This window comes from Pan paniscus, chromosome 20 (assembly GCF_029289425.2).
Source record: "Pan paniscus chromosome 20, NHGRI_mPanPan1-v2.0_pri, whole genome shotgun sequence".
Lineage (NCBI taxonomy): Eukaryota > Metazoa > Chordata > Mammalia > Primates > Hominidae > Pan > Pan paniscus.
Window position 1 is genome coordinate 64,276,837 of NC_073269.2, and position 14,174 is coordinate 64,291,010.

General features: G+C 48.9%; 1 protein-coding gene and 1 pseudogene across 2 annotated transcripts in view; one reads left to right on the forward strand and one right to left on the reverse strand.

The window, feature by feature from the left end:
- Positions 1-5,820, reverse strand: part of ZNF606 (zinc finger protein 606) — a 26,339-nt gene extending 20,519 nt beyond the window's left edge. Inside the window, exons 1-4 of one of the 2 annotated variants that reach the window (XM_024926771.4) lie at positions 5,254-5,820; positions 3,764-3,845; positions 3,162-3,218; positions 2,281-2,369 (exon numbers count right to left, since the gene is read on the reverse strand). In XM_024926771.4, the coding sequence (XP_024782539.4) occupies positions 2,281-2,369; positions 3,162-3,218; positions 3,764-3,794 (177 nt within the window). In that variant the 5' untranslated portion in view covers positions 3,795-3,845; positions 5,254-5,820. Of the gene's footprint in view, positions 1-2,280; positions 2,370-3,161; positions 3,219-3,763; positions 3,846-4,870 lie in introns of both variants that reach the window. The other variant, XM_008969712.6, reaches the window with a different exon arrangement.
- LOC134729650 (uncharacterized) lies at positions 3,855-13,301 on the forward strand (annotated as a pseudogene).
- Positions 13,302-14,174: the final 873 nt, after the last annotated feature.

Here is a 14,174-nt window from a genome sequence, read left to right on the forward strand (position 1 = left end):
CCCACAGGAAAAAATCCAGAGTGTGGGGAGGGGGGCCAGCCAGGAGCACGTTATCAGAAATCACAACTCTTCAGACATTGGAGGGTGTTGTTATTTTTAATTCTGTTTTATTTTCTCAGCATTAACTTAGATAATTCTCAGAAAGCCTAGCATAAATTAACAGCAGAGTGTAGCATGGTGGTTAACAGGGCTTCTTCGCAGTGTTTTATTACAGCTAACTTCTACTCCTCAGAGTCTGATTCAGGGGCCATCTTTCAGGCTAGTCTAGCTTCACTACTGATTATTCTGTCTTAGGATTTAATAATGGCTGTACATTGTAAGAGTAGCAAACCTCATAGTTGCCCAAGTTCTGATGCCAGGCAACAATCACCTTGCATCATATGGTTCAGGCCCTTCTGCTTCCCATCTCACCTGGACCAGGGATAGCAACACTGCCAAGTGGGAACAGCATACTTATGATGCACTTCACCCACCAGATTTGAAACTGTGGGCGGTTTCAATAATATTTTTTAATTTGAGGGGGAGGCACAAAGTAGAGACATCATTTTTAAATCTTCTTTTATATCCAAGTATCTCACATCTGCTTGATTCATTATCTCAACTTAAAAATAAAAGACCTAAAAATAAGTAATGAAACTCTTTTTCTTCATCTTTCATAGCAGGGAGTTAACAGAGTAAATATAACTTTAATGAATTAGGAAAAAACCAATTTAAAAAATCTCCCATTTAGAAATACAGAGACAACTCTAAAAAACTGAAAACAGGAAGTTAAAAATGGCTGCCTCAGTCATTTTTACAATGTAATTACATTGTAATTACACTTATTACATTTACATTGTAATTACATTACATTAAAAGAAATATTGACACAATGCTACAATATGGGTAACTCTTGAGAAGGCAAACATTATGCTAAGTGAAAAAAGCCAGACAAAAAAGGCTGTGCCATATTATGATTCCATTATTATGAAATGTCCAGACTAGGCAAATTCATAGAGACAGAAAGTACACTAGTGGTTGGGAGGGAGTAGGGGAAACAGGGAGTGACTACTAATGGGTACAGGATTTCTTTTTAGGGTGATGAAAATGTTCTAGAATTAGATACTGGTGATTGTTGCACAATTCTGTGACTATACGAGAAACCACTGAATTACACACTTTAAAAGGATAAACTTTATAATATGTCAGTACCATCTCAATAAAGCTATTATAAAAATTTTTTTAAGTGGCTGCATCTGGTGAGGAGGCTGGGCAGGAGGATGGCAGAGAGATGACACCTTTCCTAAGTAACTCCATTGTCCTATTTCTCTCAGGAGCCACCCTGTCCCCATAATCACAAAGGCCCCTGCTTTGATTTCCTTATACCTCTCCTCCATAGCTCCAAGGCCCTGGTCAGACTGAAGCCTGAAACACCAGCCTGCTTCCCACAGCCCTCTTCTTTCCACACCCATCACCACATTTTGGACCCTGGTGCCGCCTGATCCCAAGACTTCTGAGGTTCTGCAGCAAGCATTCAGGGCCTGGCCTCTCCAGCCTAAAATCTAACTGGAGTCAGTCTCACTCAAACACTGGTCACACAGTGTGCTGCCTGCCACCCCTGACCCCTGCAGTGCTGCAGGAGGCCAGACCCCCACTTACCAGGCTGTGCTCAACTGGCTGATGCATTCTTTTCACCTCTTGGCCCAGGTCTACCAAGCAGCCTTCCCCTCCACAGTAAAAGCTGAGCTCCACACAGACTCTGTCCCATCTCCCGACTCATCAGGTGACTGTGCTCCTGCAGGCCTACCCTACCCGTCTCAGGTTTCTCCTGTCCCACACTGCACGTGTGGCTCCAGGTAGGCCGTGAGATGTCCTTAGCTGAGTGAATAACCCTGGAAAAGGGTCTGGGAGCTCCTCAGGGTGAAGGCTCACACCTGTCCTTGTTCCCTTCACAGCAGGCACAGCAGGCACTGCACAGCATCAGCCTAAATCGGGTGCTAAAGACATGAGTGAAGGTGGCAATAGAGAAGTGGGGCTGCCAGCCAAAAGGGCTGCCCCTCATGCCCCACAACAAGCCAGGGAGAGTTGGAGCTCAGTACTGTGGACAGACTGGTTGACACTAAGGCTCCGAGTCACTAAAAACGGCCTAATTCTCCCTACCTGCTCTCAGGAAGGATTAACTTCCAGTTGCTTCCTTCCCTACCCAAACTCCAACTGTTGTAAACTGGAGAGCCGCATCAACTGGGATGACCAGGGATAACCTGGACATCATCCTTTGGGAACAGGACAGCCCCATCTCACCTGAACCTGGGCTGCTGGGAGCCCAGTGGCCCTCCTCCCCTCCTCCAGGCTTCCCTCCACGTGCCAGGCAGGATCCTGAGGACACAGAGCTAGGAAACGAGAAAAAAGTCATGGAGGCAGCTCTCGCTGCCAGGAGCTCACCTTTTCTTCTGGGGGGCTGAGAACCAGCCCCTGCCCCTCCCCCTTGAATGAGGGAAGAGACCCACTTCCTCATTCTATAGATGAAGAAATTAGGGCTCAGAGAAGGTTAGGAAAGTACCTAAACACATGAATCTCTCATTGGCCCCCCTGTGCTATTGGGTACCATCTCTGAGAAGCAGTGTCTGGTCACAACCTTCCTGGGCCTGAACCCTAAATGGCCACACACGAATTCTCATGCATCTTGAGATGTCACCATCACCTTACTGCTCACTGGTTTTCTTTTTTTTTTTTGAGACGGAGTCTCGCTCTGTTGCCCAGGCTGGAGTGCAGTGGCACGATCTTGGCTCACTGCACGCTCCGCCTCCCGGCTTCACGCCATTCTCCTGCCTCAGCCTCCTGAGCAGCTGGGACTACAGGCGCCCACCACCACGCCCAGCTAATTTTTTGTATTTTGTTTTAGTAGAGACGGGGTTTCACCGTGTTAGCCAGGATGGTCTCGATCTCCTGACCTCGTGATCCACTCGCCTCGGCCTCCCAAAGTGCTGGGATTACAGGCGTGAGTCACCACGCCTGGCCACTAGTTTTCTGATTCCTCCTTGTTCCAGCTCTGCACAGAGACAGATCTGGACCACCTACCCTAAAGCCCCACCTGGTCCCCATTCTAATCCCCAGCTGTGGCAGAGCACTACAGCCAGAGGCCACAATATGGCAGCCCACAGCTGACCAGGCTCTTGACTCACCCCAGGAGGCCCATGGGTCAACAGCTGTCATCCCCCAAGATTGGTCCGTAAGGGCACCTGCACAGAAGGATCAGGTTAGGACTGTGACACCAAACCTAGTGATTCAAGGCGACAAAATACAAGAGGAGACTGACTCGCTAATGGGCACTACAAAATTCCATAAACAGAGCCCAAGGGCGTGTAAAAAAAATGCAACATAAGCTTGATTCACACAGGCAATGCACAGGTGAGTCACTATTAACACTGTTTTAAAATTACCAACCAATGCTATATAAGTAAAAACAATAAAGGTAAAAATATATATGAGAGCAGTAGAGACAATATTTTATTATATGTATCACTGTTGTTTAGGAAACCCCACAAACCACCAGAAAAATCTCTTAAAACTAATGACACCTCTCAGGAGATGACTATAAAACATAAAAGTTAGTGTCTTTTATGCCAACAATTTTCCTCCTTTACCACCAATCAGTTCTAATTTTGTACCAAGATAGACAGACCCCCTTCCATCCTCAAAAGTCCTCAGCCCATCACCAGCTCTGACCCATGACTGCAGCAGCTAATGATAGGGGAGGCCCAGGAGAAACACAACTTGGACTCACCCCAGGAGGCCCACGGGTTGATGGCTGCCATCCCGAGGACTGATTGACCAGGCACCTGCCCAGGAACACAGCAAATCCCAACCTAGTGACAAAAGTGAAAAAAGACAAAACTAGTCCTTTCTCACAGAAGACCAAGTGGGAACAAAGAAGGGAATCCATCCACCGAAGCAACAAAAAAACTTGTAAGGAGCATCGTAAGAAAAGAGAATTTACATGTCAAAAAAGTAACACAATTCCTGGAGAGAAATGAAGGGTAATTTGCATAAGCTGGAAAAAAGAGCATGAACCTGAATGAGAGGGTATAAATTTGTCAGCTATTCCCAAGAGACAGCCAGTCACAACACAGATGGAACTTTTGGATTAATCTGACAATTATTGTAAAATCAACTTGCAATCCTCATATATTAGTGGTTGCCTAGAGCTGGGGGAAAAATGAAATGGGGAGTGACTGCTTAAGGGGAACAAGGGTTTCTTTGTGGGGTGATGAAATGTTCTAAAATTAGATAATGGGGATGGTTGCACAACTTTATTAATATACAATAAAACCGGTGAATTGCACACTTTTAAGTGCTTAAAGTGAACATTATGTTATGCAAATTTAATCCCACCTCCAAAAAAAATTCACCTCCAAGATTTACTAAGCCTAAGCTTGTGTGTGTGTGGAGGACTTAGAGATGGGCCTGGCGCCCAGACCCCTAACTCCTCAGGTTCCAGATCTTTGTCCAAGTCAGCAACCTCTCGAATGGATTCCTGGGTATGTGTATAAAGCACTAGAACACACAGTGGGCCTCAGGAGCACCGGAATCAGCGCGAAAACGCAGAATGCAAACCGTATTTTGCACCATTATTTGCAACTTGACAGCGACCGCCGCCGTCACTGCATGTTTAAGGGAACCCGGAGCTGTTTCCAACCCAGGTCTGACGTCCTTCACAGTGCTTTGTGTGAACTGGCAGGGGGAGAAACGACGGCTGGGGAACGAACGGGGTTATTCGTCCCATCAATGGCCTCAGAAGCATCCTTATCACCTGCTTCCAGAGCTCCCGACCCAAATTTCCTCCGCAAGACCGACGCGGCCGCGACGCTGCAGAAGCTCGTCCCGGCCTCACCTGGCTCGCGGCCGGCGGTCCCCCTTGAAGGCGGCGCAGCAGGCTCGGGGTCTGCCCGCCTGGGGCGTTTGGCTTTTGTCCCGCGCCGAGGTCCGGCCCAGGAGTGCGCTTGGGAGCTCCAGGCGCGGCCTCGGGGACAAAGGCCCGCGGAGCCGACGTGCAGCAGAGTTCACCCAGGCCCGTCCGACCAGAAAACGAAGAACGCCCGGAGGCAGAAGGCCGCAGGCAGGCTGCTGGCTGGAGAACCGACGGCAACGACGGCGCAAAGCCGGCGCGGAAAGGGCAGGCGCAGGACCCACCCTGACGCCGCCTCTCCCAGCCGGCTCTCCTGACCCCCAAGCCCCGCAGCTACGGCGGCCCCACAGCCGGAGCAAAGGCCTCACCTCAGCCGCGGACAATGGCGGCTGCTTCCCCGGCGTCGACCGGAGCGCGCCGCGGGGTCTGCTGGGAGCTGTAGTTCCAGGCGGGCACTTCCGGCGCCGGGCAGCGGCGCCACCATGACAGGTGCCTGGGCCGCGCCGCCTCGCCCTGCCTGGGCGGGGTTGGGACCTTTCTGGCACCTGCGTCGAAGCCGGCGGCAGGATGGACTTTGTTGTCCCGGTCCCAGACCAGCCTCCTCCACCGTCGCCTCCCACTGCAAAAAGGCCTGGGTAAGTCGCGGCCCCGCGGGCCTCAGTTTGCCCATCCGCAAAATGGCGCCTCGTGGTACCGGGTTTCCCGGGAGGAGCTCGGCGAGTTCTCAGCGCTCTCGAGGGATCCTTCCATTTGGCGTTCGCAAGATTGTGAGAAAGTGACTGCTGTTATTCTCTTGAAGATAAGGAACCTAATTCGAGCTACCCTTCTCTGTGAAGCTCGACGGCTGAGAACGTCAGGGCTCGTTCCCAAGTCTCTTTCCAGAGGCCAGGCTTTATGGGAGCATGGGTTACCAGCGACGCACCCTGTGAGTTTTCCTCTGTCGATATGCATGGAGCGGTTCGGGAGCGGTGGCTCATTCCTGTAGTCCCAGCACTTTGGGAAGCTGTGGCGGGAGGATCAGTTGAGTTCAGGAGTTCGACACCACCCTGGGCAACATAGCGAGACCACATCTCTACAAAAAAAAAATACAAAAATTAGCCCGGTGTGATGGCGCGCGCCTGTAGTCCCCGCTACTTAGGAGGTTGCGGTGGAAGGATTGCTTGAGCCTGGGAGGTCAAGGTTGCAGTGAGCTATGATCGCACCACTGCACTTCAGCCTGGGCAACAGAGCAAGACCCGGCATTAAAACAAACAAAAACGGGCCGGGCGCGGTGGCTCACAGCTGTAATCCCAGCATTTTGGGAGGCCAAGGCAGGTGGATCGCCTGAGGTCAGGAGTTCCGAGACCAGTCTGGGCAACATGATAAAACCTCGTCTCTACTAAAAATACCAAAAATTAGCCGGGCGTGGTGGCGGGCACCTGTACCCAGCTACTTGGGAGGCTGAGGCAGGAGAATCGCTTGAACCCGGGAAGCGGAGGCTACAGTAAGCCGAGATCAAGCCATTGCACTCCAGCACTCCAGCCTGGGCAGCAGAGCAAGACTCTGTCTCAAAAAAAGAAAAAAAGAAAAAAAAAAGGGGACTGAGGGACTGTAGGTGGTGATGCCAAAGAAAGCATGGCCATTTAGGAAGCTAGACTTGAGTGAGCAGTGGGCAAGAGAGATTTTGAAGATATTTCCACTAGTAATGGAGGATCATTTTAAAAAGCTGGCCTGTGGGTTGGGCTTTTGTTGTTGGGTGGTGTTGGCACTCACTGTGGGTGGGCAAAGGGGAGTAGCCCTGTCAGAGGGAGAGGAAAAGTTCAAGTAGGACAGCCTGAATTCAAGGGAGAGGAAAATTTCAAGTAGGACAGGCTGAATTCAAGGGAGAGGACCATGAGAGAGGCAAGGTGGAAGGGGCAAGGTGTTGGGACAGGCCCCAGCTGGCAGGAAGGTGAACCCAGTCAGAGTGGGCACTGAGAGGAAAGCAATCTATGGATGGTACAGCCACAATTTCCATCTCAGGATCAAGCAGAGAAAGAGAGGCTGGAGAAGGAAGAGTGACAGAAGTAAGAAGAGAGTGTCTCTCCACTTCCACTCCAGCCCCCTACAGCTCATCCTCCAGCAGGCAGCCAAGGGCACTTTTAGGATCTCACATCAGGTCCTTGCCTCACATTCTGCACTGGCTTCCCAAGTAATTAAAGTAAAATCCAAATTCCAGCTCATAGCTTAGAAAACTCAGCAGGACTGGCCTCTGTCCTATCCCACACCCCACCTCAGTCCCTCAAGCTCATCTCCTGTCATTCCTGCCCATTTCTGGACCCCAGCCATTCCTCAAACAGGGTAAGCCCATTCCTGCTTCAGGGCCTTTGTACGTATTGTTTCCTCTTCCTGGAATCTTCTTCCTTGTACAGCCCCAGGGTTTTCTTTTTTTCATCCAGATCACAGCACAGATGTCACATCCTGATAACAGCCAGCTGTGACTCATCTCCCTAATTCTCAATCGTATTACTCTCTTTTTATTTGCTTCGTATTATAACTGATAGTCTCATACAGTACAGAAGCCAAGTTTTAAGATATGCAATCACCAAATACCTGCTACACAAACCTCAATGTTCACATAAAATAAGACTAGAATTCATATTCTAAAGAGAGATGAGGTAGCTCTGTTCACTTTTGAGAGGGAACTCAAATGAGAGAGATACCTTTGACCTAAAGGTGTCAGGAAACCAGATGAAGAAAAACACCTCTGCTATGATTTGAACGTTTTTATCCTCTCCAAAATTCATGTTGAAACTTACTCCCCAGTGCAGTAGTGTTGGGAGGCAGGGTCTAATGGGATTTATGGAGGTCACAAGGCTCTGCTGTCATGAATGGATTAATGTTGTAAACCAAAAAATAAAATTCTCAGCCCCCCCGCTCCCAACCATATGAATAGACCCCTCCTCTCAGCCAAGGGCATTCCAAAGTTAATTTGAAAAATGAGTTCGGGCCATGATGGGAAGCAGAAGCTGGACTTGCCTCATTATACCCTCCTCCCTTCTAGAATTAGTGATAGAACAGACTCTTTAAGTCTGATAAGAAACATTTACAGTCTGTTATCTCTGGAGGTTTCATCTGCTTGGTAAAACCTTGAGTTCCACAACCCCAGACATTCCTTTCTATTGACAATAACTCTTTAAATCAATTGGCAATCAGAAATCTTTAAATCTGCCTATAACCTGGAAACTTTCTGTACCAGTGTACATCTTATATGTATTGATTGATGTCTCATGTTTCCCTAAGATGTATAAAAGCAAGCTGAACCCTAACCACCCTGGGCATGTCCTCAGGATCTCCTGAGAGCTATGTCAGGGGCCACTGGTCACCATATTTGGCTCAGAGTAAATCTCTTCAAATATTTTACAGAGTTTGACTCTTTGTCAACAGTGCCATTGTAAAAGGTTCATGGAGAGATTCTGCATGTGCTTGCATTCTCTTTCTCTCTCTCTCTTTCTTTCTCTCCCCCCACCCCCACCCTGCACCACCCTGCCCTTTACCTTCTGTCAGGTGAGGATGCAGTGTCCAAGGCACCATCTTGAACTCATCATCGCCAAATATGTGAGCACCTTGATGTTGGACTTCCCAACCTCCAGACCGTAAGGCAGTACATTTCTTTGTAAATTACACAGTCTCAGCTATTCTGTTACAGCAGCACAAATGGACTAAGACAACCCCTGAGATAGGAAGGGGTAAGGTAAATGCAATGAGAGTTGGGGTTTTCGATCTTAGTCCAGTAAAGGAGCTGGAACTGTTCTGTATAAACAAAGGGCAAGGTAATTGCTACATAGATTCTTTTCTTATTATTGCTGATTCTTATCCTAAAATAAAGGACATTGCCACTATACATCCTCTAGAATGACCAAAAATAAAAATACTGACAGCATCAAATGGGACGACATGGTGCCAACTGGAATTCTCATACCCTGCTGATGGGAGTATAATGTGGTACAGTCACTTTGGAAAAAAGTTTGACAATTTCTTATAAAATTATACATAAACCTGTACTATGACCTAGAGATTCTACTCCTGTTTGTTCAAAAGAAAGGCAAACATCTGTCCACTAAAAGATATGTACAAGAATGCTCACAGTGGCATTATTTATGACGGTCCAAACCAGGAGATAATCCAAATGTCTGTAACCAAGAGAATGGATAAAGAAATTTTGATACGTCAATTTAATGGATTACTACTTAGCAATAAAAATAATTAGCCACGCTGGGCGCGGTGGCTTATGCCTGTAATCCCAGCACTTTGGGAGGCTGAGGCAGGTGGATCACCTGAGGTTGGGAGTTCAAGACCAGCCTGACCAACATGGAGAAACCCCGTCTCTACTAAAATACAAAATTAGCCAGGGTGGTGGCGCATGCCTGTAATCCCAGCTACTCGGGAGGCTGAGGCAGGAGAATCGCTTGAACCCGGGAGGTGGAGGTTGCATTGAGCCGAGATTGCGCCATTGCACTCCAGCCTGGGCAAAAAGAGCAAAACTCCGTCTCAAAAAAATAAATAAATAATAATTAGCCACATATCCACACAACAATATTGCATTATCACAGGTATAGTGATAAATACTGTATGATTCCATTTATATGAAGTTCAAGAACAGGCAAGTAATCCATGATGAAGGAAGTACTTACCTCTGGGGGTGGCAGCATTGACTAAAGAGGTACAAGGGAGTCTTCTGGGGCCTGGAAATGTTCTATATCTTGATCTGGGTGGTGGTTACACAGGTATACGCGTGTTAAGAAATCATCAAGCTGTATACTTAGTGTACTGTAATGGCATTACACTGTCTTTCAATTAAAATGTGAAAGAAAAAACGGGGGTGTCTTTTGCTTCCACATTTGTAGCCCCAGCTTCTGTATCTCCTGCATGATAATGGTTGGATGAATTAAAAGGTAGGAGGAATAGAAGAGGAGAAAAGGAAGAGGAAGGCTGAAAGAAAAGCCCAGCTCCACTGTCTCACTTGGGTGTCACTGGGTACTGGGGAATTTGGAAGCACTAGGGAACAGAGAGGAAGGTGCTCCCTTAGGCTTCCACTTCTCAGCCCAGTAGTGAGAGACTATGAAGCTGTTGCCCCCTGGTGGGGGACAAGTGAGACCAGTGAGAGAGGGTTTTTGCCTTAGAATTGCCCCTTCCCTGGAGACAGCAGCAAGATGAAGGCCTCTCAAGAAGTGCTTCATCCTCTGGAAACCAGCGGAGGAAATGACTTTCCCAAGAGAAGGATCATACATCACTCAATCATCAGCAAACATTTATGAAGCACCTGCTCTGTGCCAGACCCTAAAGTGAAAAAAAACAAACACTGCACTTACGGAAGCACGAGATAAACAATAAACATAAGTAAATTAAAGAGTAGTTAGAAGGCAACAACTTTGGAAGAAAGAAAAAAGAGTAGGTGATGTAGTGCCCAGATGGGAAGGGCAAGTTGCCGTATAAAATTGGGTGCTAAGAGTGAGTCAGAGTCACCTCATTGAGGTGACATCTGAACAAGGACTGGAAAGAAGGGATGCAGATGGCTGGGCGCGGTGGCTCACGCCTGTAATCCCAGCACTTTGGGAGGCCAAGGCGGGCGGATCACAAGGTCAGGAGATCAAGACCATCTTGGCTAACATGGTGAAACCCCATCTCTACTAAAAATCCAAAAAATTAGCCAGGCGTGGTGACGGGCTCCTGTAGTCCCAGCTACTTGGGAGGCTGAGGCAGGAGAATGGCGTGAACCTGGGAGACGGAGCTTGCAGTGAGCCGAGATCGCGCCACTGCACTCCAACCTAGGCAACAGAGCAAGACTCCGACTAAATAAATAAATAAATAAAAATAAGAGATGCAGACATCGGAGGGAAGACCTAGAACAAAAGCCCTGGTGTGAGGGCCTGCCTAGTCAGCTGCGGGAACAACAGTGGTCATAGAGGCAATAAGGGGGCCAGATGGTAGAGAAAGTTGAAGGCATCATGAGGGCTCTGGCAGGGTTCTGAGTAGAGCATTGATGAGCTCTAGCCTCTGTATGGAGAGTAACCAAGGAAAGCAGTGGAGTCATGTGTGAAACCAATGTAGTAATTAGGTGGAAGATGATAGCCACTCGGATCAGATTGGTGATCAGTGGCTGGATTGCGGACATGCTGATACTTTAAAGGTAGAGCCAACAGACCGTAGGTTCAAGGTTTTGCATCATAAGGGGCAATATAGCCTGTAATGTTCAGAAGGAGTCAGGAAATAAAGGAGGCCTCTCAATACAGAGCTATTCACCAAGGGCCTAGATGGGGAGGAAGTAAGTTGCAAGTGTGTGGAGATACTGCTCCCCTCTGGCCCAAGCTCCCTCCCACTCCAGTTACCCAGTGTTGCGGGCAGCACCCTATTCTCTTCTGGGAGGTAGCAGAGGCAGAGCCACACCATCATTTTGGATGCACCTATTATGGGAGGCTGGAGTGCAATGGTGCCATCTTGGCTCACTACAACCTCCGCCTCCCAGGTTCAAGGGATTCTGCCTCAGCCTCCTGAGTAACTGGGATTATAGGCGCGCGATACCACGCCTGGCTAATTTTTCTATTTTTAGTAGAGATGGGGTTTCGCCATGTTGGCCACGCTGGTCTTAAACTCCTGACCTCAAGTGATCCGCCCGCCTTGGTCTTCCAAAGTGCTGGGATTACAGGTGTGAGTCATCGTGCCCAGCCTGGACTTGCCTTTTACCTCATCCGTGGTGTCTTTTGAAGAAAAAGATTCTTTAGAAATGTTTTTTCTTTCATAGCTTGTGTTTTATGTATTACTTTCAAGATCCCAACTAGATCTAGGTCCTAAAAATAGTATCCTACCTATTGTTTTTTAAATCAACTTAATTGTGGTATAATTGCACACTGCAGATAAACTGCACGTGTTTGAAGTGAGTAATGTAAGTTTTTTTGTCTTGGAGCCCCGAGGTAAACTTTTATTTCTTAGCTGACAGGACTTCCACACCCATGCTCCTCTCGGCACCTTTCACCCAGCCCAAGCAGCGGCGGCCCAGTGGTGGAAAAGGTGCCACGGCCAAACGGATTGGAGACTCACCCCGCATTCTAGGCCGGAGAAGCGGGCGGGCTTGGGATGCCGGCAGGAGGCAATGACTCTCCCCAGGCGCTGCATCCTGGCTCCGGGGCACAAGCGCCTCTCCGCCCTGACGCTGATGCTCGTCTGGCTGCCCGTTCTTTGGCATCAAAATACCAGACGATGGTGGCGCACCCTGTGGCCTGGGCTGCCTCACCTCATTCGGTCCCGCCTAGAAAGACCAGAGGACCAGAAAACCAGAAGCCTGTCAGAGCGACTAGAGGCTGGCTCCAGCCAACAGCCGCGCGCCTCAGCGTCCACGAGGGTTACCTGGGTAACGCGCCGCTTGGGCTCGGCGCCCAGCCGATGACGTAACCCGCGCTTGCGTAGTGGCGCCGCCCTGATGTGTAGTCTCCAGGCCGCCACCCCGGAACACCAGCCCAGCGGGTCTTGGACCCCTAGGCCATGTGGCTACAGTGGAATCCAGGCTTGGCCGAACCCAGGACGACCAGGCCAGACCCACCGGCAGTACCTTGCCCGCCCGCTTTAGTCACTTGCTCTAGGTGGATCTAAACCTCTAGGCCTGGGCGCGGTGGCTCACGCTTGTAATCCCGGCACTTTAGGAGGGCAAGGCGGCAGAATCGCTTGAGCCCCCGGCAGCATGGAGAGGTGGCAGAGGCAGGGCCATACCATCATCTTGGGTGCACCTATTATGGGAGGCTGGAGTGCAATGGTGCCATCTTGGCTCACTGCAACCTCCGCCTCCCAGGTTCAAGCGATTCTGCCTCAGCCTCCTGAGTAACTGGGATTATAGGCGCGCGCTACCACGCCCGGCTAATTTTTCTATTTTTAGTAGACATGGGGTTTCGCCACCCCCGGCAGCATGGGCAGACATGGCCCTCCCGCCTGATCTCTTAAAAAAACTTTAAATAATTCGTCGGGCGTGTTAGCGCCCACCTGTTTTCCCAGCTACTCCGGAGGCTGCGGTGGAAGGATCACCTGAGCCCAGGAGGTCAAGACTGCAGTGAGCTATGATCCTGCCACTGCACTCCAGCCTGGGCGACAGCGTGAGATCCTGTCTCCAAAATAAATAAAATTATGTACATATGTATGTATATTTAATTACATATATTTTGTATAATTTGTATATAGTTTATAATATATACATGTATGTGTACACATACATAAATATATGCGTAAATATATATATGCATATATATATGTAATAAAATATTAAGAACCCGCCCAGCCGAAGCCACGGGCGCTTTGGGCCCTCGGTTGGCCTCAGCCACTTCAGTCGCGGCCCCGGGGATGTTGGAGGAACCCTGTCAGGCAGCAAGCGCCTCCTCCAGCCCCGGGGGGCCTGCGGCTGTGCACCCACCCTCCGTCCCTCCCTCCCACGGCGCTCGCCTGCATGCGTTTTGGCAAATATCTAAACCCGCAAAACCATCACTAGCTCTGGTTTCCCAAGATCCTTGAAGCCCCTCCGTTCAGCATTCCACGCCCCTCTCTGCCCTTTCAAACCACCGCCAATCTGCTTTCTGTTATATATAGATTAGTTTGGATTTTCTAACAGTTGTATATAAATGCAGTGACACATTTGAGTGTACTCTTTTGTGATCTGGTTTATTTTACTCAGCATAATTATTTTGAGATTATCCATTTTGTTGCATATGTAAGTAGCTCATTCTTTCTATTGCTGAGTGGTGTTCCATCTCATGGATGCACCACCATTGTTTATCACGCATCTGTCCATGGACATGTAAACTGTTTCTATTTGGGGCTGTTAAAAATAAACTTCTGTGAACATTCGTGTACAAGTCTTCCTAAGGACACGCATTTCCTTTCCTGTTGGATAAATGCCTAGGCGTAGAATGGCTGGATCATATAGGAAATGAAAATTCAATTTTTTTTTTTGAGATGGAGTCTCACTCTGTCGCCTGGACTGGAGTGGAGTGGCGCGATCTCGGCTCACTGCAAACTCCGCCTCCGCGGTTCACACCATTCTCCTGCCTCGGCCTCCTGAGTAGCTGGGACTACAGGCGCCCGCCACCACACCAAGCTAATTTTTTCATTTTAGTAGAGACGGGGTTTCACCGTGTTAGCCAGGATGGTCTCTATCTCCTGACCTCGTGATCCACCCGCCTCAGCCTTCCGAAGTGCTGGATTACAGGCGTGAGCCACCATGCCCCGCGAAAGTTCAACATTTTAAGAAACTGTCCATTTGTTTTCCAAAGTGTTTGTACCGTTTCACATT